The sequence below is a fragment of the Sciurus vulgaris genome, assembly GCF_902686455.1.
Source record: "Sciurus vulgaris genome assembly, chromosome: 3".
NCBI classification, from domain to species: domain Eukaryota; kingdom Metazoa; phylum Chordata; class Mammalia; order Rodentia; family Sciuridae; genus Sciurus; species Sciurus vulgaris.
The window spans coordinates 20,870,773-20,895,687 of NC_136463.1; the positions used below are offsets into that span (position 1 = coordinate 20,870,773).

The following is a 24,915-nucleotide window of genomic DNA, read 5'->3' on the forward strand; positions in this document are numbered from 1 at the left end:
ATATATTTATTTTATTTTTAAGTACTGGAGATTGAACTCAGCTCAGAGGTGCTTTACGACTGAGCCACATGCTCAGTGTTTCTATTTTTTAATTTGAGACAGGGTCTCACTAAGTCCGTTAGGACCTTGTTAAATTGCTGCAGCTGGCCTCAAACTTGCACTACTCCTGGGATTACAGGCATGCACCATAGCACCCATTTTTTGAATTTTTAAAAAATTTTGAGACAGGGTCTTGCTAAATTGTCTAGACTGGCCTTGAACTTGTGATCCTCCTGCCTTAGTTTCTCAAGTTGCTGGGCTTACAGGCAAGTACCACCACACCCAACCAGAGTTATTCTGAATAATGAAAAATGGAAATGATTCAAAGGTTCACCAATTTATGAATGGATAAACACAATGTGGGGCATAGCTGTACAATGGAATACTATTTAGCTATAAAGAGGGATGGTCTTAATACCTGCTATGACCTACAACATGAAAACATTGTGCTAAGTTAAAAAGACCAGATACAACAGGCTACATGAATTTTATGATTCCACTTATATGAAATCAGAAAATCTATAGTAGTAGATTAGTATAGATTAGAGTAGATTAGAGAAGATTAGTGGCTGCCAGAGGCTAGGGAAAGGGAGAAATGAGGAGTGACAGCTAATTGGTATGGGGTGGCAATGACGAATCTTACCTGAGTCCTGGACTCCTGGAAAACAATGAAGATTGAAGGGATTCCTTGACATTTTTATGTTCTGGGGAATAGCTTACTGTAAAGAATTTCTGTTCCCCCTATGACTCACAGATGTGTCCCTGGTTTACCTATGACTTCAAATTTCCCTTCTTCTCCTTATTGATTAGTTGAACCGCTTGCTCCCACTGATCACTCAGAACAAAGTGCTGGTTAACTGGACCTTGTGGAGGCTTCCCTCCTTCCTCCAGACCCCTGAACTTTGGCCCACCCTCACTGGGGCTGGCCTCAGAGTAAAACACTCTGGGATCCACTCTGCAATCATGCTACCTTCTGTCCCGTTCTCTACATCTGGTTCTTTCTGGCTTTGTTTACTCCTCTCTATAAAAGAAAGGCCCAGCCCTTGAGATGCCGGCAGGCCTTAGAGTTATGGCCTTTTCCCTCTTTTAATAGACTCCCTCCCCTATTGTGACATTCCTGTCCTCCCCTTGAAAAAAGCCTTTTGAATCGAGTCTCTCTTTACTGTCTGAATTTCATAAAATGTCCTAAGGTTGACTGTGGTTGTGCAACTCTGAAAAATACTAAAATGCAGTGAATTATATTATATACTTTTGGTAAATTGCGTGGTATGTGAATTATGTCTCAAAGCTGCTTCTTCCCTCTTTTTTTTTAGTTTTTTTATTTCCCCCCGTTTTAAAAGCAATTCTTTTTATTATTATTATTATTTATTTATTTTAATTAAAAATCATAAATTTACATAGGGCAATATTGTTTGATTCATTCTGTTATTTTTTTTCCCTCCCCCCCACCCCTCCCACCCTCTTTTTTTTTTAATCTTGTAGTTGTAGATGGACAGCATGCCTTTATTTTATGTTTATTTTTATGCAATGCTAAGGATTGAACCCAGTGCCTCACACATACTAGGCAAGTGGTCTTCCACTGAGCTACAGCCCCAGCCCTAAAGCAATTCTTTTAATATTCTTTTTATTTTTTTATAGTTGGAGATGAACAGAATGCCTTTATTTTTATTTGTTTATTTTTATTTGGTGCTAAGAATCAAACCCACTGCCTTACATGATGCTAGGTAAGCGTTCTGCCACTGAGCTACAGCCCTAGGCCATCTTTTAATATTTTTTAAGCTGTCAGTGAACCTTTATTTTATTTGTTTATATGCAGTGCTGAGAATCAAACCCAGTACCTCACATATACTAGGCAAGTGCTCTACTCCTGAGCTATCACTCCAATCCCTTTTTAAAGCAATTTAAAATTTAAAGCAAATTTTAAAATGTTATTGTTTTAAGAAAGTGAAGAAAAAAATGTTAATAAATGGAATAAGAAATAAAAATTACTATGGTGTCCCACGATCAAGAGGGAAGAATCCAAAAGACAAATAATCAGTCGTGTCAAATCATGCAATATTCAAATAAAATTAGAGCCAGGCGCAGTGGTGCCAGCCAGTAATCCCAGTGGCTCCAGAGGCTGAGGCAGGATTTCAAATTCAAGGCCATCCTCAGCAATTTAATGAGACCCTAAACAACTTAGTGAGACCCTGTCTCAAAACAAAAAAATAAAATAAGCTAGGGATGTGGCTCAGTGGTTAAGAGACCCTGTGTTCATTCCCCAGTACCAAAAAAAAAAAAAAAAAAAAAATTTGAAAAAAAAAGAAGAGATAATTGGTGGAATATAGACTTTCTTAATGATTTTTTTGTTTTTGTTTTCATTTGAGCCAGGATGTTCCCCAGGATGGTCTCCAACTCCTGGGCTCAAATGATTCTCCTGCCTCAGTCTCTCAAGTAGTTGTTACTACAGGTGCAAGCCACTGCACTTGGCTCTTAGGGACTTTTAAGTGCTCTTGTAGCAGAGAAGAAGACACCTTTCCAGACGAACTATATAGAAGTTTCAGGACTGAATTGTGGGCATTCACTATAGCAGCTGTAGAAGACGATAAAGATGAATAGAGGAGAAAACAGGTTGATCCAACTTGAGCAGACAGGAAGGTAAAACCCATGAAGACTGGAGTTCTTAGCTGGGGATGGTGGCACTTGCCTGTAATCCCAGAGACTGGGAGTTTGAGCCTGGAGAATGGTAAATTTGTGGCCAGTATAGACAATTTAGTGAGAACCTGTCTCAAAATTTAAAAAGGAGGGGATGCAGCTCTGTGGAAGAGCATCTGTGAATTCAATCCCAAGTTCTAAAAAAAAAAAAAGACTGAAGTTTGTAGGTCCCCCCTACCAGTACTAGGGACTAAATCCAGGGGCTCTCTACCACTGAGCTGCAGCTCCAGACCTTTTTCTATATTTTTATATTTTTTGGTACCAAAAATGGAACCCAGGGGCACTTAACTACAGAGCCACATCCCTAGACCTTTTTTATATTTTATTTAGAGACAAGGTCTCACTGAATTGCTTAGGGCCTTGTTAAATTGCTGAGGCTGGCTTTGAACTTGCCATCCTTTTGCCTCAACCTCCCTAACTGCTGGGATTACTGGTGTATGCAAACCACACCCTGCTATCCCCAGCCCTTTTATTTATTTATTTATTTATTTATTTATTTATTTATTTATTTTTGTACTGGGATTGAATCCAGGAGTGCTTTACCACTGAGCTACATTCTCAGTCTTTTTCATTTTGAGACAGGGTCTCACTAATTGCTGAGGATGGCCTTGAATTTATAATCCTCCTGCCTCAGCTTCCTGAGTCACTGGGATTATAGGTCCATGCCACTGTGCCTGGCTTATTTTGTTTTTAGGATAAAAGGAATATGTGCATATGGAAGAAACCTTTTTTATTCTTTTTTCAGTACTGGGGATTGAACTCAGGACTTGGCAATGCTAGCCAAGCACCAGCCCAAGAAAAGAAAAGGTTTGATGTCATTTCTCCTAACATGTATCCTTGATATTTTCCATTATCCTGAATTACTGCTTCAATAATGCTAGAAATTACCAGTTTCTAGCATCAAATTGTGCTTAAATTAGCACTTAATAGGTAATTTTGGTCATTTTCTGGCATAGAAAAGTTGCCCAACATAGTAAGACTTAAAGAGAAGATGATAGGCTTTTTGAGGGCAAGAAATAGTATAGGCACCTTTCATATATAGCAGAGAGACAAGAATAGTATATATAAAGCTGGCAAAAAACAAGTCAGTGCTGTTTGTGGCAGCTGTGAGCCAGCTGCTGAGGATTGGTCTTGGTTTTTCTGATGTGAAGACACATCATCCATCCCAATTGTTTATTATTAACAAAACACACAGTCTCCCTGGGAGATCCCCCAGAACAGATCCAAAACTGACTGGAACATATCACACCTTCTACTGATTCCCCTAAATGTAAACTGATAAGAATGAAGGAGAACAAGATAAGAGGAGATAAGCAAGGCCTGGCTATTCCTCTGTGCACTTTCACACCCCATGTTGTTACTAGAGTTGGGGAGATCCCTTTCTTTGTACCTGGAGACCCTCCCCCACTCTGGGGACCCTTCCCCACTCCCATAGGAGTAGTGACCACCTCCCCTTACATTCCACATTGCATCAGAAACGACCTATGCTTCTGTCTCCCTTGCTACACTGTGAACTTTTCAACAGGAGGGATTGGACTTCATTTACCCTTATTAAAGTCCCTAGCCCAGCAACTGGCTCATGCAAGTAATCACACTTTATTGAACAAATGACTGGATGGAAGAATACAATAGAGCACTGTGAGATCCTAGCTGCTAACACAGTTGCATCCTGGTGGGGTTGGTTGGTTTGTGCTTTGTTTTTTTCCCTGGGTCAAAGGAGTTTACTTTAACCTCACTATTCCACTCTTTCTCAGCGCCAGAAAGCACACAATGGAACGGTGTGCCTCTCAGCAATTAGAGTTAGCAATGGAAAATTGGAGCAAAGCCTCAAGTCTGAATGCAAGCAACAGCATGCTAACTGCAATTAATTACAAATAAAGAGAAATTGCTTATTTTCAGTGAAATGCTCTGGAAAAGATTGTTCTGCTCCAGGGCTATCTGTGCTGGGAAACCTAGTGCATGAGGCTCAGCATGCCCCCTGTTGGATTTAGCTAGTATTTGGTAAGAAGAGGTACAGCGAGAGAAAGATGGATGCAGACACTTTTCCAATATAACTATGCCAGGGTAGGGCTCTTTCACAAAAAAATGCTGTTAAGCAGGCATTAAATGAGTCAGAGGTGTATTCATTAGACTATCCCTGGAAAATAACTTGACTCATCCACAATACTGACATTCCTTTTGGAAGAAATGGAATAGAAATGCTTGATGGAAAAGCCAGAGTGGTGTGAACTTAACAACTTTTAGCAAGCATGTAAACACACACACACACACACACACACACACTCACACACACACAAATCAACCACTAAAATACCTCTTTGGATATTCAGAGTGCTTGCTTAGCACGTTGAGGCACTAGGTTCTATCCTCAGCACCACGTAAAAATAATAAAAAAAGTAAAAACCTCTTTGGTAGGTACCCCCACTCCAGGGAGGTTTAACTTGTAATCTGTAAATGTCCACTTACAGAGAACTGGTTAAATAACTATAGTACATCCATCCATTGGAAAGCAAGGCAATTCTACATGGAATCATTCTAATATGTATTAATAGCTAAGATATATTAATAACCGAAAAAAGTAAAGTGCAGAAATTTTCTGTAGAAGATTCTACAAGAAAATTATAACAATGGCTTCCTAGGAGGGAGAGAAACTAGTTGCTGGAGTGGGAGTAGAAATAAAACTTCACAATGTATTACTTTGTGTACTATTTGCAGTCTGTACCCTGCAAATCATCTTTAAATAATTTAATGAATATAAAAATATAGGAACTTTAGGAAGGTTCAATAAAGCCCTCTGCTGCCACTCTTTCCTCAAAGTTATATCTGTTCATAACAGAAGGAATTTAAATTATAATAATACATTTCTCTTAAAATGTTTTTGAGAACAAAGTAACAAGATTGATTAGAGTACTAGAAAGAAAGCAGAGTTCCCAAAAAGGAGGGGTCTCCCCAAGCGAGGAATATCCCATTTCTCTTAAATTCTTAAACAAGTGGGTAATATGACAGTTCTGGCAATCATATAGGCATATAAAATATGATATTTTATGCCAGCTCACTCCACATGAACTTGAAATGAGAAAGCCACTGGTTGGTGAAGAAAAAACTGTTGGAAGTGTTGGGGAAAGTATTTTACTCAGTAGTGTTTTAAGCACTATCCCAGAACACAGAGCTCCTTTCTGGAGTGGGGGAGTTCTTTGACTGGATTGATGACCCCTAGGGTTCCCACAAAGCAGTTTTTCACTCTTCCTAATGATAATGGATGCCAGACTAGGAGCGACCTTTTGCTGAGTCCATTATCCATCCAGCTGGGGAAACCCAAGCCTGGTTTCCTAAGCAGGGAAAAGGTTTGCAGCATTTCTGTGGAAAAGGGAGCTGAAGTCATTCCAGAGATTCAGTGTGACCATGCTGTGCTAAAGGGCCAGAAGGCAGGAGGGCAGCCTCTTTCTGGACCTCCTCACTCCGGACCTTTCTTGGGCCTGCTTAGAACTGCCTGCTCCTTTCTCCCACCATGCATGAAACTATGCTTCAGTTAATCCTCAGGACAGCAGGTTGAGGTGGGTGGTCATGGTTGCCTGTTTCCCTGTCCTAATGAAAGATTCAGAGTACTAAGGCATAAAGAACAAGGGAGCAGGAGTCTAAAGACCAGGGTTCAAGTGCTAATCCCAGGGATGGTGGTGTGGCTCAGTGACAGAGCACTTCCCTGGCATGTTTAAAACCCTGTTCCATTCTCTGGACCACACAAACACTCACTTTCTTCACACACACACACACACACACACACACACACCCCAAAACAACAAACAAAACAAAAAAACACCTCTACCAACTACTAATGCTAACTTGCAAAAGACCTCTGCTAAGTCACCTATCTTCTCTTGGCTCTCCTTTTCCTATCAAGTGGGAGGGGGATTGGATTATCACCCCAATTACTTACCACTAGTCTTTGGGATCTAGAGAAATGAATAACTTTTAGCTCCTGCGCTCTGAGGTTGGTGTCAGCTAGATCTCTGGCATATAGGGACATAGGGGAAGATGATTTTGGTGAGAAGTGAGTAAAAGGCTTTAAAAGACTACTATTTTATTGCTGTGTGTGTGTGTGTGTGTGTGTGTGTGTGTGTGTTTGTGTGGGTGTTTTCCTGCAGATCAAACCCAGGGCCTTACACATGCTGGGCAAGTGTTCTACCGGTAAGCTACACCTCTCGTCTTTTATTGCCCATCTTAATCCTACACTGTTAGGACAATTCTAAGAATCTAGGGGAGTTCTGCAGCCCTTGGCCACTACGGAGACCTTAACTAGTTCTCGCTCCCTTCTTTTTGAAAGGGCAAGGATTCTTTCGCTCTCAAAAACTAGGCACAGGCAAATACAGTAGTTTGTCTATATATAATTCCAGGATATGAGGGTCCACCTGACTTCCAGCTCTGGATCTCAAAGGTATGAAGTGAGTGTTTGTGGATAAGGGTGGGTGGGTGAGGGAAAGTCATAGGAAAAGTAGAGCACACTCTCAGGACCTGATTCTTTTCTGTAGTTCACATTCACATTCCTCCGCCCCAGTCCCGCTCCCGCCGCCTCTGTTGCCAGCGGGGGCCCTGGTCTCCCGCTCCAACTATTCCAACCATCCTGGGCAGGGTGGGGCACTTGGCTCTCGGGTCCCCCTCCACTGCCCCCCCCCCACCACCACCACCACATCGGTCTCCCCTACTGCCCCGTCCCTCCCTTTCTGGGATAGGGCCAGCCAATGGGCGACGAGACTCCTGGGTTTGGCCTGCGAGCGGGGCAGTGCGCGGATCCCCCGCCCCACAGTTCTGGCCGCGGTCCCGGTGCGCACGGACGTGGCTCGAGTTTCCCCGGCTCTCCACTCGTTCGCTTTTCCCTCTCCGGCTCTTCCTTCTTTCTCGGTCTCCCGCTCCACCTCCACCCGGCCGGCTCCTCAGGGCTCCGGGTAGCTATGGAGGACATCACGCTCCAGATCGTCGAGCGGCCGTTTTCCGGGTTCCCCGACGCCTCCGAGGCCGCGGAGCCCTCGTCCGTAGGGGCGCCGGCAGCTGAGGAGCGGTCGGGGGCCGGCTCTGAAGAGCTGATCAAGTCAGACCAGGTGAACGGCGTGCTGGTGCTGAGCCTTCTGGACAAAATCATCGGCGCGGTCGACCAGATCCAGCTGACCCAAGCCCAGCTGGAGGAGCGGCAGGCGGAGATGGAGGGCGCCGTGCAGAGCATCCAGGGAGAGCTGAGCAAGTTGGGTAAGGCACACGCCACCACGAGTAACACTGTGAGCAAGTTGCTGGAGAAGGTGCGCAAGGTCAGCGTCAACGTGAAGACGGTGCGCGGCAGCCTGGAGCGCCAGGCCGGCCAGATTAAGAAGCTGGAGGTCAACGAGGCCGAACTGCTACGGCGCCGCAACTTTAAAGTCATGATCTACCAGGTGAGCCCGCGAGACAGACCGCGCCCAGAGCTCCCCCACCCAGCCAATGTCTCCGGCCCTAGGCTTGGGGTGGGGAGACCTGCCCGCGGCGCGGCTCTCGAGCCAGCCTGACCCAGGAGCTCCGGAGATCCAACCTCCTTCCGGCTATCCCAGCTGGTGGGGGGAGGGGTGCCAACTCTTTGGGCGCGCAGAGGGGCGCGCTCTGCACCCTGTGCTTTCCTTCCAGGCCCCACCCTCTGGGCTCCAACTTGCAGCGGAAACGTTAGAGGGCCGGACTCCGGAACGCTGTCCCTGGCAGATTGCTCCCAACTTGACTCTGTCAAACGTTGTCCTACTTGGGAAAAGTTTCGGGGAATGTCAGGGGTCCTTGGCGGCCGCTGGGGCCCGCCGAAAGTGGACACTGGTGGCGGGGCCCGGGTCTGGGGCCTCGGGCGCTGCGGGCCCGATATAGCGGGTGATTCAGGGCTCAGGCACGCACCGGCGGGGGCTGCGCCAGGCGTGGGATGCAGCCGCCATCCCCCCTCGTCGTTCCCCGCGCCCCCGCATTAGCTGCCCACTCCACCCTGATATTCTCACTGCGATCTGCTCCTGGCTCCAGACATTTTCAGGTCCTTGGGGACACCCTAGCCTGCGGCGTGCGGGCGCCCTTGGCCTCTTGAAAACGGGTGGGGCGGCGTAGAGTGGGCGTTAGGAGTGTGAGAGGGTCTGGTGGAGGTGGGTGGACTGCATCCGCAGAGTTCTGCGCTCTGGGCGCGGTGAATCACCCCGCATGCCAGTGGGGGCTGCAACTGGGAGCGGCAGAAGAGCGGGCGGGAGGAGGCTGACGCGCCCTCTTGTTGCTTCCTTTGCCCTTCTCCCCATTCCTCCTGCCTGGATATAAATGTAGTTTTTGCATCATAATCCCAAATAAAGCAGGGAATCTCAGTGTTGCTGCTCCTCTCCACGCCCCCTCCCCAGCCTCATTAGGGATGAGTCTGAGCTAAGGACTTGTAGATCTAGGGCTGGCAGGAATGTGCCCAGCCCAGAACCCCACAGCCTGGTGGATGCTCCTACCCCAAGGAATCAGGATCTTGGAGACCGTAGGGGATAGTTTATGCTTTCTCTTCCCTGTCCTCTCCCCGACCAAGAGTAAGGAAAAGGAAGGCTAGAGGAGAGGTTAAGTCCTTGTCTTTGTCTCTTTAGAGACAATTAGGTATGCAGACTGGAACTAGGTTTGGGGAGAACAGAGAAACTGAGGTGACGAGCCAGCATCTCTGCATCCGAGCACTCAGACGTGGCGCTGGGATAGAAACAAACATGGCACTGAGCCCCTTCCACTAGCTCTCTTCTCCCAAGAGCACTTTCTTGGGCTTTAAAAAGTGTTGCTCCCCCAGTTACAGCCTTGTCTGGTAGAAAACTGTTTTCCCAGAGCTATTTCCAGTTAATCTATCTGCTTGGAGGCAGCAGCGTGGGGGAGGGGGTTGTGAGTTTGTTTGTTTGTTTGTTTTTTAGACCTGCCTGGCCTGGGGTGGCATCCAGGAAAGAGGAAAAGGGGTCTAGGGCAGAAAACCAGGTGTTTTTTGTTTGTTTGTTTGTTTGGTTTTTTTTTTTTTTTTTTTTTTGGTACCTGGGATTGAACCCAGGGGTGTTTAACCATTGAGTCACATAGCCAGCCCTTTTTTATTTTCTATTTTGAAATGGGGTCTCACTAAGTTGCTCAGGGTCTTGCTAAATTGCTAAGGCTGGCCTCAAACTTGCCATCCTCCTGCCTCAGCCTTCTGAGTCACTGGGATTACATGCCATCACACCCAGCCAGCTTTTTCTTTTCTCCAGAGCCTAGTATAGTAGAGGGTTGCCATGGAGAGTTTGGATGGGTGACCTTCTAACCCTGATTGTCCCAGACTGTGGAACCTGGGAAAGTTCTGTACTAAAGTTGGAGAGTCTGAGAGAAAAGGACAGGTATGGAGGTATGGAGGGAGAAAGACTTCTCTACAGGGCCCAGTGGCCTCCCTTGAAACGACCTTCCTGGCATTTAGTAGGATCAGCAATGTGTGGTGTGTGTGTGTGTGTGTGTGTGTGTGTGTGTGTTGGGGGAGGTCCTGTCACAGTGTGGCTTTGACTGCATCTGTACTAACCCAGGACCAGTGGAGGGCAGAGAGTTGAGGCCACAAGAGTGGCTTAGGATGAGCCCCAAACCCACAGTGGTAACTAAGAACAGAATGTTCCCAACCCTGGGAGAAGCTCTGAGGTTAAGGGAAAAAATTCCAGGAAGAGGGGTGGGTCTCAGGATGCAAAATTTCTCTGAGCTTTAGCAAGGCTGTGCCAGGTGGGGGTGAGGGGGTGGGGCCTCCACTGCTGGAGGAAAGCAGAGGCCTCTCCTCCCAGGTCTGCGGAGGTCTGTGGCCTGAGAAGAGAATGTAGTAAAAATAATTGTGTGTCTTGGCAGACCTAATAGGGAAGTCTGGGGGCAGCAGTGTTTATGGGAAAGTCAGGCTCAGGAGGGACGATACTTGGGTGGCCAGGCAAGGAGAGCGAGATTTGGAAAAGTGGCTCCCAGGATGGTGTGGGGTTTTTGAAGGGGTTGTAGGGAGGAGAGACTGTATTTCCCATGGCAGATGTGGGAAGTGATGATGTGGCATTGGGGGCTGGGTAGAGGAGTGTACCAAAGGATAGGAAGGGCCAAGTTGTGGGATCAGGACATCTGGTCACCCATACCCCCATTCTCAGTGAGGAAAGGAGGGAATCCCTTGTGCATCCACAGCCAAACTATAGCAGTTTGGCATCCCATCCTATCTGGTGACACTTAACTAGGCAACAGCTAGTGAATGAGAGAAGGAAAGTCTACTAGTAAAAGAAGTTGGAGCTCAGCTGGTAGAGTGCTTGCCTCGCAAGCACAAGGCCCTGAGATTGATCCCCAGTACCGCAAAAAAAAAAAAAGTTGGTAGACTGAGGGCTTCTGGGAAGATCAGGCCAGATTGTGCATATGGAGGCAGTTGCTCTAGAACACCATGCCTCTTGGGTGGAGCTATGATTGTTACAGAGCAATGATTTGGATTTTCTTTTTTCCTCGAGGTACTGGAGATTGAACCCAGGGGTGCTTTACCATCAAGCTACATCTCCATCTCCAGCCCTTTTTATTTTGAGATTGCTGAGATTGGCCTCCAATTTGCAGTCCTTCTACTTCAGCCTCCCAATTCTCTGGGATTACAGGCTTGTACCATTGCTCCCAGAATCATCTTTTACTTTGAGACAAGTTCTCACTAAATTGCCCCTGCATGTACACAAGGATCAAACTTTGATCCTTTTGCCTCAGCCTCCCTAGTCACTGGGAATATAAGCCTGTGTCACTGCACCCAGCTGGATAATTTTTAGAGTTATTTGAGAGAATCCAGAAAGGGGATGGAATGAGAATAAATGTTTTCTGGAATAGTTTTTTGTTTTGTTTTGTACCAGGGATTAAAACCAGGAGTGCTTAATCACTGAGCAACACCCCCAGACCTTTATTTTTTGAGACAGGGCCTCACTAGATTGCTTATAGTCTCGCTAAATTGCTGAGGCTGGCTTTGAACCTGTAGTCCTCCCACCTCAGCCTCTGGGATTATAGGTGTGTGCCACTGTGACCAGCTCTGGAATAGTTTTGATGAGGCAAAGTTGGTGACCAGCAGCTAAAACCCATCAAACCTGCTCTTTTTTTTCCCTTCCTGTATGGGAATTGAACCCAGGGGTACTTCACCACTGAGCCATATCCCAGACTTTTTTATATTTTGTTTAGAGACAGGATCTCACTAGGTTGCTTACAGTCTGGCTAAATTGCTAAGGTTGGCTTTGTATTTGTAATCCTCCTGCCTCAGCCTCCTCAGCTGCTGCGATCACAGGATCACAGGCATGTGTCACTCCCACCCCTTCAAACCTGCTCTAAATTCTTTGGGACAGGACTGGGAAACATTTAATGGATTAGTTGGCTTATGGACACTAAGGGGAGGACAGCAGCACATGCCTGGAATCCCAGCAGCTGAGGAGGCTGAGACAGGAGGATCACAAGTTCAAAGCCATCCTTACCAATTTAAGGAGGCCCTAAGCAACTTAACAAACTCTGTCTCCAAATAAAAAATAAAAAGGGCTGGGGATGCAGCTTAATAGTAAAGTGCTCTGGGTTCAATTCCCAGTACCCCGCTCCCACCCAAAAAAAAAAAAAAAAATTAAAGACACACATATGCTAAAAGAGAAAAAGGAAACGTAGGGAGGGCTGGAATGAGGGCTTCCTAGCCTCTGTTCCCCAAATCCTAACCTGACCTTTAACTGCTTCCTTCCTGGGTTCAAGGTAAGTCATGGCTACCTTGCTCCAGAAGAACCCCAAACCTTTGTCCAGAAATACTCCTTGCTTGGTGCTCTGGTCCTTTTCACCCTCGAAGTCTAGTGACCATGGGGAGTATGGCTGCCGCTCCTGTCCTCCAAAAAGCTGAGTTTGGGTGGTTATTGTTGCTTTGGTCCCTGAGCCCAAATCAGGAAGGGTATTTTTAGGGGTGTGCCCAAACTGAAAGAAATCTTATCTGCTTGCACTTCCCTTCATTAAAGTAAAATCTGACTATTATAAAGGTCAAAGTAAAAAAGGAGAGGTAGTGGCATAAAGTGGACAACTAATTGTGAGAGGGTAGGGGGTATTATTGCTAAGCAATATCCTTGCAGATGAGCCGTGGTGTGTGCTGGTTTTTGGAACCACAACATTGTGAATATATCATCGTTCTGTCCTTATACACCTTCTGCACTAGAAAACACCTTAAGGATAATCAGCTTCATCTCCCTCATTGTGTAGCTTGGGAAGCTGGGGCCCAAAGGGGGAAGTCACGTGCCTGTTGTCACTCAAGTGTTTAGGAGGTCGAAACAGGGGCCAGAGCCCAGGTATATTCCTCCTCGTGCTACACTCCCCGCTCCCACCTGCTCCTGTTCCTGGGCTCTGCACCAGGAATCAGGGTGGAGACTGGCCCTGGCTTAGGGTTGGTTCTGCAACCTTTATTCTCAGAGAGCAACAGTCGCATGGTCGCAGCACTGGGCGGCTGTATGTGTGGGTGAGCACAAGTGCCAGGTCGCCTACAACACTGGTGGCTCTTAGCTGCTCAGCTTTCACAAAGGCCAAATTAAAGGCAAAGTGGTGCCTGGCCCAAGGACAGTGGGAGGGAAGGGGTGAAGGGTCTAAGGATTGAGCTCCTGGCCAGTCATGGGTATACCCTGGCATGGACTCTGCATTTGCCCAGGAGAGGGCCATTTTGACTCCTCTTCAGCCTCCTGACCACTCCCACCTCCTCCCTTCACTCCACAGGGCAGGTTAGGACCTGATGCTTTGGGTGTTTTTTGACTATAGACCTTACTGAATACTGCTATTGTCTGATCTGGTAGTGTCACCAACTGTCCCTCTCTCTTAACTTCTAAAGGCCTAAAGCAAGAGCGGCAGTTCAGCTCCAGTCCCAGGAGGGAGACATGGAAGCAGTTGCTGAGTGCCCCAGGACATAGGCCCATCTGCCATAAAACTAGCCTGGTTTTAGATCCTGATTTCTCTGTGCATTTTAGTGTCTGATTTTCCAAACCCTGGGTAGAGGCAGGGGGAGGGTGGCATGGGAGGCAGGAGGTGGGGATGTGGCCAAAAGGAAGTTGCCAGGATGTCCCTCTTCCATGCCTATCCCTCTCCTTGTTCCTGGGCGGCACCCAGTGGCCCACCCTGCCTCTGGGAATAAGGAGAGCTGGATTAGCTACGCCTGCCTCTGAGGACGAGGAAGTGGGTGCCTTCTCTTTCACTCCTCTGAACCTCCCCCATTAAAGTCTATCAACTGGCTTCTTAGAAAATTCCATGCCAATAGCCTCTTCTCTCGGACCTCCAGTAGCCATGATTATCCTACAACTGTGGCTCCATAAGGGGAGAAGTTGGGAGCCCAAGGATGGACTCGGGCAGGAAGAAGGTTGTTTAAACTATTTGTTAATTCATGGGCTTGGGTTTGTCACACCCCTTTTGGCCCCAGGGTCCTCTTGATGAAGCATTTCAAAAGCAGTTTCTTTCCACCCTGATACTTTGTGTGTCTCCTCCAGCCCCAACTCTGCATGCCACAGAGGTCTCTGCATCCATCCCCAACCCCATTTAAACCCCTTTTCCTCATCTTAGCCCAAGAAGAAGCTGATTGCACCCTCTGACCTGGCCACACCCAAGATCGTGCCTTTTGACCTTCTGCCTGAGACTGAGCCCTTTGACCTGAAGCCTGAGACAGTGCCTGAGCTCCCAGACTTTGAGCAGACACCTAGGACGCTGCCCTATTACCCAGAGCCTGGGCCTCGGCCCACCCCAGAGGAGCCAACAGCCTGTGGGGGTGTTTAGGGTCTCCTGGTCCCCTGGGGCCTGTGGTGTGGGGTGTCACTCCAGGCTGTCAGCTCACTGGTTGTGGTCAGCGCCAGGATGGCCAGCCCTTCCAAGTCATTGCCCCCTTTGTGGTTGGGTCATGAGCACTGGGAAGACACTCTCCAGTTATGCGGAGTTCCGATGAGTGTGGTGTGTGCGGTGGGGGTGGGAGGCAAAGGGAAGGGGCTTCCCCTTGTTCTTAGTTTCTGTTTAGATTTTTTATTTTTTTCAGTGCTAGGGATAAAATCCAGGGCCTCACGCCTGCTAGACAACCACTGAACCACTGAGCTACACCCCCAATCCCGGGTTTGCGTTTTAATAGTAGATGTTCCCAGCACCAGGCCCTAAGGCTGCCTTGCATGAATCTGCATGAAACTGTGCATGGCTTCTGATCCTCTCTGCCACCGCCTCCTGGGACAGGCCAGTTTGGCACAAAGCTTCTTTGGAGGGGGCCCTCAAGAGGCCCAGGCCTGGGGTTTGTTCTATGCCCTCTCCACTGGCTCCCTGTAGCTGAGGAAAACATTTACACTTATTTTTTTTCCAGTTTTTTTTTTTTTTAAGTGTTTTGCAAAGAGATCCCTTATGTTTGCTAGATCCTGTTTTGGGTGGGGCACCCAAAAGCTGCCAACTCAGAGCAGAGGCAGAAGGGAGACATTTTAGCTGGCTCTGTCTTAGATCCACTGCTGCCCTATACCACACAGTTTCTCAAAAAAAAATTTTTTTTAATGATCATATCCCTAAGGAATCCTTTACATACTTTTCCCCTTAATTTCCATCTCCCCCAAGACTTTTTTTTTTTTTTTTTTTTAAATGTGCAGTACTGGGGATTAAACCCAGGGCCTCACATATAACAGACAAGGGCTTGAACACTGAGCTACGTCATTATCCCTTTTAGATTTTTATCTATTAATGATTTTTATTATTTTGTTACTGGAGATTGAACCCAGGGGTGCTTTGCCTCTGAGCTATATCCCCAGCCCTCTTTGTTTTTTTTATTTTGAGACAGGGTCTTACTTAAGATGCTGAGGTTGGCTTTGAATTTTGCCTCAGCCTCCTAAGTTGCTGGGATTACAGGTGTGCACCACCACCACCGCTGGCTTTAATTTTAAAATTTGAGACAGGGTCTAGCTGAGTTGCCGAGACTGGCTTCCAATTTGTGATTCTCCTACCTCAGACTCCAGAGTTGCTGGGATTACAGGCACATCCCATGGTGCCCAGCTCCACCATGAAATTTTAATGCAATGAATATGCCATCTGTCTGATTATGTATGGTGGGCCCTTTGCAGCACCACAAACAATTGTACTATCTGTCTCCCCTACAGCCAAGAATCAATTTGCACCCTCCTGGGGGCAATATCAGTCCTGTCTGAGAATGCAGGCTGCAACAAAAGGAAGGACCCTTCTGCATCTGATGGCTATCATCTCCTTCTCTTGGTAACCTAACGGGGAGGTCCTGGGTTTTTAAGACTCCTCTTCATTTTTCTTCCATTATACATTCTCTTCCAACATATCCATTAAGTAGACTCTGGGTCTCTGAATGATCTCTCCAGTGTCTTTCCCAGCGATGATTAGTCTGGGGCAGAACTAATTAGCACTAAGTAGGGAGGCTCCTACCCAGAGCTGTATGGCACTTGTCCCTTCTTCCTAACAAATTTAAATTGCCTGGCTAAGGGCTGGGTGCATAATTTGTAATTTTATAAAGACCTTCTTAAGGCATAAGATTGTAAGTTTCTATGGGGAGTTTGATGGTGGTGGTGGTGGAAAAGACTGGGAGCCTCCTTGGGCCTTCTCTATGTCCATCGCAGTCTCATGCCTTCTGAGCTGTGTGTGCTTGCCAGGGGTTAAGGGAAGTTGTGCATGCTTTTGTTCAGACCTGGTCATTAAAGGTAACTCTGGAAACCAAGCCTTTTGGGAGTGGTGGTTTTTTTAATAAAAACGGGAAAAAGGAACAAGCAGAGCTGGCCAGCCTTGCCGCCCCAGAGGCCCCTCCTTTGGCTTAGCAGCTCTGCCAGGGAAGTAGAGGTGGGACAAAGGTGCCTGGCCTGTGTGCCCAGGCTCGGGGGAGGATGGTCGGGGGAGGATGGTTGTTGTAGCAACAGACCAACTAGGTGGGCCCAAGACTGCAGTCCAAGGTTGTGAGTCATCAGGGAAACCTGACTTGGAAAAGGGGAGAAAAGATAAATCCATTAATGGAGGGGAACAGTTAGTGGTGGTACACTCTCCCCAGGGCCAGCCTACTGGACTCTTTCGGGGATTCAGGTCAAGTTGTTTCTTCCTGTCTCCTGACCTTCCACCAAGAAGGCAGCTCCTCTGAGGAAGCCCACAATGAGTGAGATTATATCCTATACATACCTTTCCAGTCTGGGGAGATTCCCCCAAACCCAAGAATAAACCCCTCACTGGAACTGCTCCCAGATATTGTAGTTTGAGGCCTTTCACTGGATACTGGGGAAATGGGTTTGATATGGGAAGCCTGCAGCTCTTCCCTTAGACCTTGATTCCAAGTTCAGCTGGCAAAGACCTTTATCTAGAAAGCTAGAGACCAAGGAAATCAGCCTGCTTAGGGCCTATAGGGGTTAGGGTGGAGCAGTGGGGAGAAGTGGGGTGGCTGGGTGGGGCCAGGAGACAATATGGATTTGTTTTCCAGTAGCTGGGACTGTTTCCTGTTGATTCCCTGCTGTTGTCCTTAATCCCTCCCCGGCACATTCACAGTGTTTGAGCTTAGTGAAAGGAGGAGCTCTCTTCCACTCTGGTGGGATGTGGGTGGGTTTTTAGTCCTGGAGATTGTGAAGAAGAGATCAGAGCTGAAAATATTTTGATTCTGGGGCTACAGGTAAATTCCAGGTGGAAATGGGCAGGGTGGAGGGAGGCAGATACTTTAGATCTTAGAGAATCCTAAAATAACGTGTAAGTCCTAGTGACATACATCTTGATATAAGTCTCCAGTAGCAGGCGAGAAGAGGATGACTGCAGGAGACCCAATGGATACAACTGAAATCAGAGGGAAAGCAGTGAGAGGTTGGAACCTCCCTGCTCAGAACCAGAAGAGCACCCCTTCAGTGCCTCTGTGAATAAGAGGCAGAGTGATGGACAGAATGCCATAGGATGCCTGGGATAGCTCTAAGCCACCCATGACAGGTGGAGACTACAAGTCCCAGCATGCTCTGTGTCCAGGTCACCTTGCCTGCTGGGAGGTGTAGTAGAATAACAGAGCTGGAGGTGGCTTGGTGCCCAGCAAAGCTGGTGCCCAGTTAGGAGAAGAGGTGGAGTCAGCATTCCCTCTTTGTCCCTGCTAATGCTATTGACAGGGAGGGAAGGAAGTTGGGAGGAGGTGTTCCTAGTTTTCAATATAAACCAGGAAACTCTGGGGTGGGGGAGATGTGGATTGGAGGGAAGAGGAAAGAGGTTGGGGGTGGGGAAGAAATTTCTGAGGCAGGTGGTGCAGAGTTGCCTACATATAGATGTGTGTGTGTTCTCTATAAAAGGGCTCAGTTCATTTTCTCAGGAGATGAGATTTTCTTACAAGTCTAGGAGATTATCTTCATGAAACCCTTAGGAAAAACTATTGTCTTGTCAGGCTTGGTGGAGTGGCACACGCCAGTATCCCAGCTACTCAAGAGGGTGAGGAAGGAGGATTGCAATTTTGAGGACAGCCTAGGCAATTTAGCAAGATCATGTCTCGAAATAAAAAAGGGCTGGGTAGAATGCCCCTGAGTTCAATCCCCAGTACCTAAAAAAAGAAACATCTCTCATTTCTTTGTTTAAAGTGCCTGTGGAGAATCTGGGCTAAATAAGAGCCCCTGTTTACATTCTGGATCAGTCCTCTTTCCCTTTCTGTGCTCAGAATGCTCTCCTTTTTGGTGGTGGTGGTGTGGGGTGGGGACTGGGGGGGTGATGCTGAAATGTTGATCCACAATCAGGATCTTGGAAAATATTCCCAGAATGGAAAAATAGGAGTCGTGCTGGGTACTCTAGGGGAAAGAGGAAAAATCAAAGAGCTGGCTTAGCCCTAGGATCATGGGCAATCTGGGACTACTTTCCCACACCTGGTTCTTTGAACTCAGACCTGAGGTGAAAAAGCAAGTAAAGCAATCCCTTGCCTGGCACCATGGTGCAAGCCTGCAATCCCAGCTAATCAGGAAGCTGAGATAGATCCAAAGTTCAAGGCCAGCCTAAGCAACTTAGGGAGACCCTATGTCAAAATAAATTACAAAAACTGAAGCTGTAGTTCAGTGGTAGAGAACCCTTGAGTTCAACCCCCAGTACTGAAGAAAACAAAAGAAAAGAAAGAAAGCAAACCCTCCCTAGGGTGACAAACTAGGGAAGTCAGAACCAGAAGAAATGTCGAGGCTAGGGGAAAAACATGTCCTTGGATTCCAACCAGCTTTTTCCTCTTTCCTCCATCACTTTACACATGGGGAAGGGATGATGTCCACTGGTGAACCCAATAGCATGAGGGGGTCAAGAGAGGAGGGATGGGGGGACAAGCTCTCCTCCCCGAGGCTGGTTCTGAAGTAGTTCAATTCGGGGGAAACTCACTCCCTTAACTTTATCTTCAAGCTACCCGACTTGAAGCTCATCCTCCATCCTTACTCAACCTAAGAAGACTGGCAACCCCGCTTGCTTTTTGGCCTCATTTGGGCAGTGTGTGATTTAGAGCACTAGGGGGCGCTCTGCCATTTCTTAAGTTAGAGAGCCCTAAGGCTGCAGTGGTTTAACTTAATCAGTTCCGAGACCAAAGGGCGAGAGGGCAGGGTGCAGGGTGGCAGAAGATATTCAAAGTGCAATTATAATGCAGGTCGATTTCCCACCAGAAGCTCTGTTCCCTCCTTGTGCAGTCTGTATAGTGACAATTCATTCAGTGCACGTGTATGGAGTGCCCATGTTGTGCCCGGCTCTGTGCTAGGTGCTAGGGATACAAAGGTGAAAAGAATCTCACCTCTCTCCGATTGCCAGCATCCTGCCTCCAGGTAGCCTCGCGTTCCTCCAATTCTCACCTGCCCTCTCCCTTGGCCCCCTCTCATCTCCGCTCTCCTCTCCCCTTAGGATGAAGTGAAATTGCCTGCCAAACTGAGTGTCAGCAAGTCGCTGAAAGAATCAGAGGCGCTGCCGGAGAAGGAGGGTGATGAGCTGGGAGAAGGAGAACGGCCCGAGGAGGACACGGCAGCACTTGAGCTGTCCTCCGATGAGGCGGTAGAGGTAGAGGAGGTCATTGAAGAATCGCGTGCAGAGCGCATCAAGCGCAGCGGCCTACGGCGCGTGGACGACTTCAAGAAGGCCTTCTCCAAGGAGAAGATGGAGAAGACCAAGGTGCGCACCCGTGAGAACCTGGAGAAGACCCGCCTCAAGACCAAGGAGAACCTGGAGAAGACGCGGCACACGCTGGAGAAGCGCATGAACAAGCTGGGCACGCGACTTGTCCCAGCCGAGCGACGGGAGAAGCTCAAGACCTCTCGTGACAAGCTGCGCAAGTCCTTCACACCTGACCACGTGGTTTACGCGCGCTCCAAGACCGCGGTGTACAAGGTGCCGCCCTTCACCTTCCATGTTAAGAAGATCCGCGAGGGCGAGGTGGAAGTGCTGAAGGCCACTGAGATGGTGGAGGTGGGCCCGGATGACGAGGAGGTTGGTGCAGAGCGAGGTGAGGCCACCGACCTGCTGCGTGGGAGCAGCCCCGACGTGCACACGCTGCTGGAGATCACCGAGGAGTCGGATGCAGTCTTGGTGGACAAGAGCGACAGCGACTGAGCAGGACGCAAGACCAGCGCCTCCCCCTGCCGCTCCCCATCCCCGACACCACCCCATTCCTTTCCCTTTTCAAACTTTCTCTTTCGCATTCTCTCTCAACCCTGATCTGGTTGAGATTTTTCTAAGTTGAAAACACCTCCCCTCAAGAAACACCCCTCCAAGTCACAGCTGTTAGACTGGAGGGGGAGGCAGCCCCCACCATGGACATCCCCAATCTGGACACAAGTCTAAGTGGAAATGGAAAGAAAAGTGATCTGTGCCGTTTGTCCAAGTCAGGGGATCCTAGAGGAAATTGCTTAATTCCATGGTTGGGCCCCATGGGGGGGCTGCCTGCCCTCAGCCTCGCAGAGCACCCTCACACCCAGCTGCATCATTCCTGCTCACTGAGCTCTTCCCCTTCCTTCTCATCCTCAACCCCAGAGGCTCCAAAACCACAATTACCAAGAGGAAAGCTTGACCCCTAAAGAGGACCCTTGCCCACACGGGATGTCTCCTACCAGAAGACCTGAAGGTCTTTGGGGGAAGACCCTCAGGAGTGAGGAAGAGAGGCAGAGTGAGCCTTGACCTTAGATGAGGGTCCAGCACAGGCTCTGTCCACAAAGAGCCCCAACAAGGAAGCCTGGAGGCAAGCAGAACCTGGCCAGAGGGCTACGGAGACATGGAGGGCACCTAGAGGAGGGGGAGGGGCCCACTTCCTCCTCTGTGCATCTGCACACAGGAGTGCATGGCTGTGGATTTGGGAAGGAGAACGGGAACACAGGAGATGGAAATGGGCGAAGAGAGAAGTGGCCTTATTAGCTTAATGAGAAAACAGGACAAGAATCCCATCTTAATGGGGTTTTCAGGATGGCAGGACTATTTTCAGGAGCTGAAGGGAGGACAATGTGAGAAAGAGACGATCCAAAGAGGAGAGAGGTATGTTTTGCCTGATCCTTCAGCTAGGATCTGGGTACTACCCTCAGAGGAAGCCTAGTTCTGAAAGCAGAGAAAATTCAGGTCCCAGAAGGGGGCAGCAGCAGGCTGTGGAGAGCTGGGAGTTAGGAAGGCAGGATGAAAATAGGCAGGTGCTAATGGCCAGGCCTTGAACAGAGAGCCAGAGGTGGAAGCAGGGAAGCACAACGGAGAGCAGCCAGCCCCAGCCCCTACCTGGGAGCGTCTGTAGGAGACCTTCCCTAGAGTTGGTGTCATGAAGTTGCAGAACTTTCCCAGACCTTGCTGTGTTCCTTGCCTTTGGGGTTGCCTTTCCTGAAACCTGCGGAGAAGGGTGTGCGGCCCCCAGTCTGCGGCCTGATTCCTGCAGTGCACTGCCGGGCTATCAGTAACTTCAGTTCTTCTGTTTTTCTCCAGAAGCAAGCGCAACTCCTCCCCTCAAGTTGCAGCCCCGAGGAAGGACAGGAGGCTTCCCTTCTTTCCCCCCAATCCCCACTTCTTCCTCCTTATCTTCCCAGCTTTGCTTTTTAGAATTTCAACTAATTGTTTTAAGGGGTAGGGGTGGGGGTGGGGAGCCTGGGAACACAAATCTTTTATATAATACAAAGCTTTGCTTCTCCCTCCCCCACTCCCGCAACCCCAGCCTTTCCCTTTTCTTGGTTCCCTTCTCTCCTCTGAATGGTTGGAGACACATCAGCTGAGGGAGGATGGGGATTGTGGGACAAGGTCCCTTGGTGCTGATGAACTGAAGGGGTCTGAGTTGTGGGCAGATGCAGTTTCTCATGGGCTCTGGGGAGCCCCTCATGTTGCTGTGTCCTGGTGAGCAGCCCGACCAATAAACCTGCTTTTCTAAAATGATTTGTGCTAGGTTGTATTCTCCAAGGCAGTGGCTTATGATGAGCTGAACAGAACAGAAGGGAGCCAGGAAGGGAAGGCAGGAGAGAGAAATAGGGGAAGGACTACTGATACAAACTTCCCTACAGTTGTGTGTGTTGAGGGGGGGCACAGAATAACAATAGCCAATGTATTGCGCCATTATTATTATTACTATTTTATTATTATTATTATTTGGTGCTGGCGATTGAACCAGATGTGCTTTACCACTGAGTCACATCTCCAGCCCTTTTTATTGTTTATTCTGAGACAAAGTCTCACTAAATTGCTTTAGGGCCTCTCCAAGTTGAGGCTGGCCTCAAACTTGCAATCCTCCTGTCTTGGCCTCCTGAGTCTCTGGGAGTACAGGCATGAGCCACCATGCCCAGCTGTGTGAGGCTGTTAAGACTCTGCCAGGACTGGTTCTAAGCACTTTGGCATGGTCTTATTTATTTAATCTGATAACACTCCTATGAGGTACCCCCCATTTGAAAGAAGAGGAAAGAGTGACTTTTCTAAGGTCACACAGCTGTAAGTGACAGAGCTGGGATTCAAAGACAAGCAGCTTGGCTTCACAGTCTGTTTAAGGGTCACAGTCTATAGCCCTGTACTCTGGGGGTCCACTTGCCAGCCATCAGGGCGTCCATCCTCAGACATGTCCACTCTTCTCAGCTTGGGCTTCTCACAACACTTGCCCTAGAATCAGCCCTGGAGGAGGCGTCCTGGAGAGGGGGAACTTGGAAGCTCTGCCTCAGATGGCTTGATATCAGAGAAAAAGGACACCAGCAGATCCACACAGCAGACTTCATTCTCCCCACATCCCTGTCATGGGCACCTTTTCCTGGATGGCTGCCTCTCTTCCCAGTGAGCAGGTTGTCCCCACCTGCCCACAGGTAAGGAATTTCCTAGAGCAACAGACTCCGATCATCATGTGGTTCTGCCTGCCTCAGAATCACCTGAAGAGGGGTGTCCCTCATAAAAATAATGTCATTTCTGGGATGGTACCCCAGCCTCCTGCCGGTGCCTCAAACGGGATGAATCTTCCTTGTGACCACACGCTTCCAGGAGAGTGCAGCGTACTGACTTTTCACCAAAAGAAATGGACGTTGATGCTGAAAATTCAGAGCCTGGGAGCTGGTAAATTTCCCTCCTGCCAGGAGAGACACCAAGGATCCTTCTGGAACCTAGACAAGCAGCTGCGAAAAGCAGGGAATGATGGGAGGACCCCAGGTGCAGAGTTACGCCTTCCCTGCGGCACCATCACCCAAATTCCCCCCACAGGCTCTTCCCGCTTCTTCCATGAGGGACTCCTCCCCACCCCCCATCTACTTGCTGCTGGTTTGATACCAGTGAGTCACTTTGCTTTACTGTCCTTGTTACCAATTTCAGAGCCAAACTGGGTGCTTCCTCCCCTTCAGAATCGTGAAACAACAAGATTGAGTGCTGGTCACGTAGTGAAGGAAAATGTATTCTTTGGCTAGAGAATAAGAAAAAGCCGAAAGAAAGAACTCTCTGATTGGTTTCCACCTGAACAAAGGATGAGGGTCCTCACAAGAGTAAGAGGAGAGCCAGGTGGGCGGGCGAACACCTGTAATCCCAGCGCCTCGGGAGGCCGAGGCAGGAAGATTGCAAGTTAAGAGTCCAGCCTGGGCAATTTAGCAAGGTCCTGTCTCAAAATAAAAAGGACTGGGAATTTAGTGGTAAGGCACCCCTGAGTTCAATCCTCAGCACTCAGCTAACAAAACCCTTAGCAAGAAGGAACGTTTCTCAGGATCAGGGTATTTATGGCTGGTGACATCCTCACCCAGTTCTATTATGGCTTCCACTTTGTAAAGAATGGTCCTCATTCTTTGAACAGCCATTTTCCTGGGGACCCTGGCACCCCGTGGCATTCCCTGTTTCCCAGTGATGGCTGCTGCTCCAGGACCCCTTTCTGAGTCAGACTTGATTTTCCCCTAGTGTCTGAGGCGGGGATGCCAGTGGCAGGCATTGGAGAAACAGTCAACTGGCTGCCAGTTGGAGCTGATAGACATTCCCAGGCCCCACACCTACACAGCATCTTCTACAAGTCATGAACTTGTCCACCCTTCATTAACATTATTTCCGGGGTTACAATCAGACAATAAAGTAGGGGTGTTGTCTCCCAAAGGATCCTGTTAAATGTCACCTGGGACCTATGGAAGTTCCTCTAACATCTCTAACATCTTCCAAGTCTTTATGAGGTAACTTTCCATGCGGTCAGGAAAAGACAGTAGCAGCCATCTTGGGCTAGTTGAGCCTCTCATCTGCTCTCACCTGAAGCATTTGAACTGCCTTTAGATTCTCTTTCCAATGTATTCCCCACCCTACTGCCAGAGATATGCACCAACAGTCCCCAACTTAAAGTGATTTGACTTAATGATGGTTCAAATTGATAGGAAAACTATATACACTCAATAGAACCTATACTTTGAATCGTAATCTTTTCACAGGTTACCTGAATGCAATCTTAATACACTCATGCTGCTGGTCAGGGGTGGAGAGCTGGTGCTCCCACTTAGCCACATGATCACAAAGGAAAACAACTGATACTATACAGTGTACTGTATTCAGCAAATTACAGGAGATATTGAGCATTATTATAAAACAGGCATTGGATTGTGCTAGATAATTTCATCCCACTGTAGCCTAATGCAAATGTTCTAAACACATTTAAGCAGGCTGGGCTATAAGCGATGATATTCAGTGGGCTGGGTGTATTAAATGTATTTTTGACTTATTTTCAATTTATGATGGGTTTATCTGGATATAACCCCATTGTAAGTCAAGAAACATCTGAATTTTCTTTTTTCAAGAAAGCATGATTCGTGC

General features: G+C 48.1%; 1 protein-coding gene across 2 annotated transcripts; it reads left to right on the forward strand.

Moving 5' to 3' along the window:
- Positions 1-7,495: 7,495 nt before the first annotated feature.
- On the forward strand, positions 7,496-22,050 carry CAVIN1 (caveolae associated protein 1). 2 transcript variants are annotated; one of them, XM_079132830.1, is made up of 2 exons: positions 7,496-8,153; positions 14,284-16,417. In XM_079132830.1, the coding sequence occupies exons 1-2, from the start codon at positions 7,680-7,682 to the stop codon at positions 14,491-14,493; spliced, it is 684 nt and encodes a 227-aa protein (XP_078988956.1). In that variant the 5' UTR covers positions 7,496-7,679; the 3' UTR covers positions 14,494-16,417. The 2 variants fall into 2 exon arrangements, with proteins under 2 accessions (XP_078988956.1, XP_078988955.1); XM_079132829.1 differs by lacking the exon at positions 14,284-16,417 and adding an exon at positions 19,561-22,050 and having other exon boundaries at positions 7,519-8,153.
- The last annotated feature ends 2,865 nt before the right edge of the window (positions 22,051-24,915 follow it).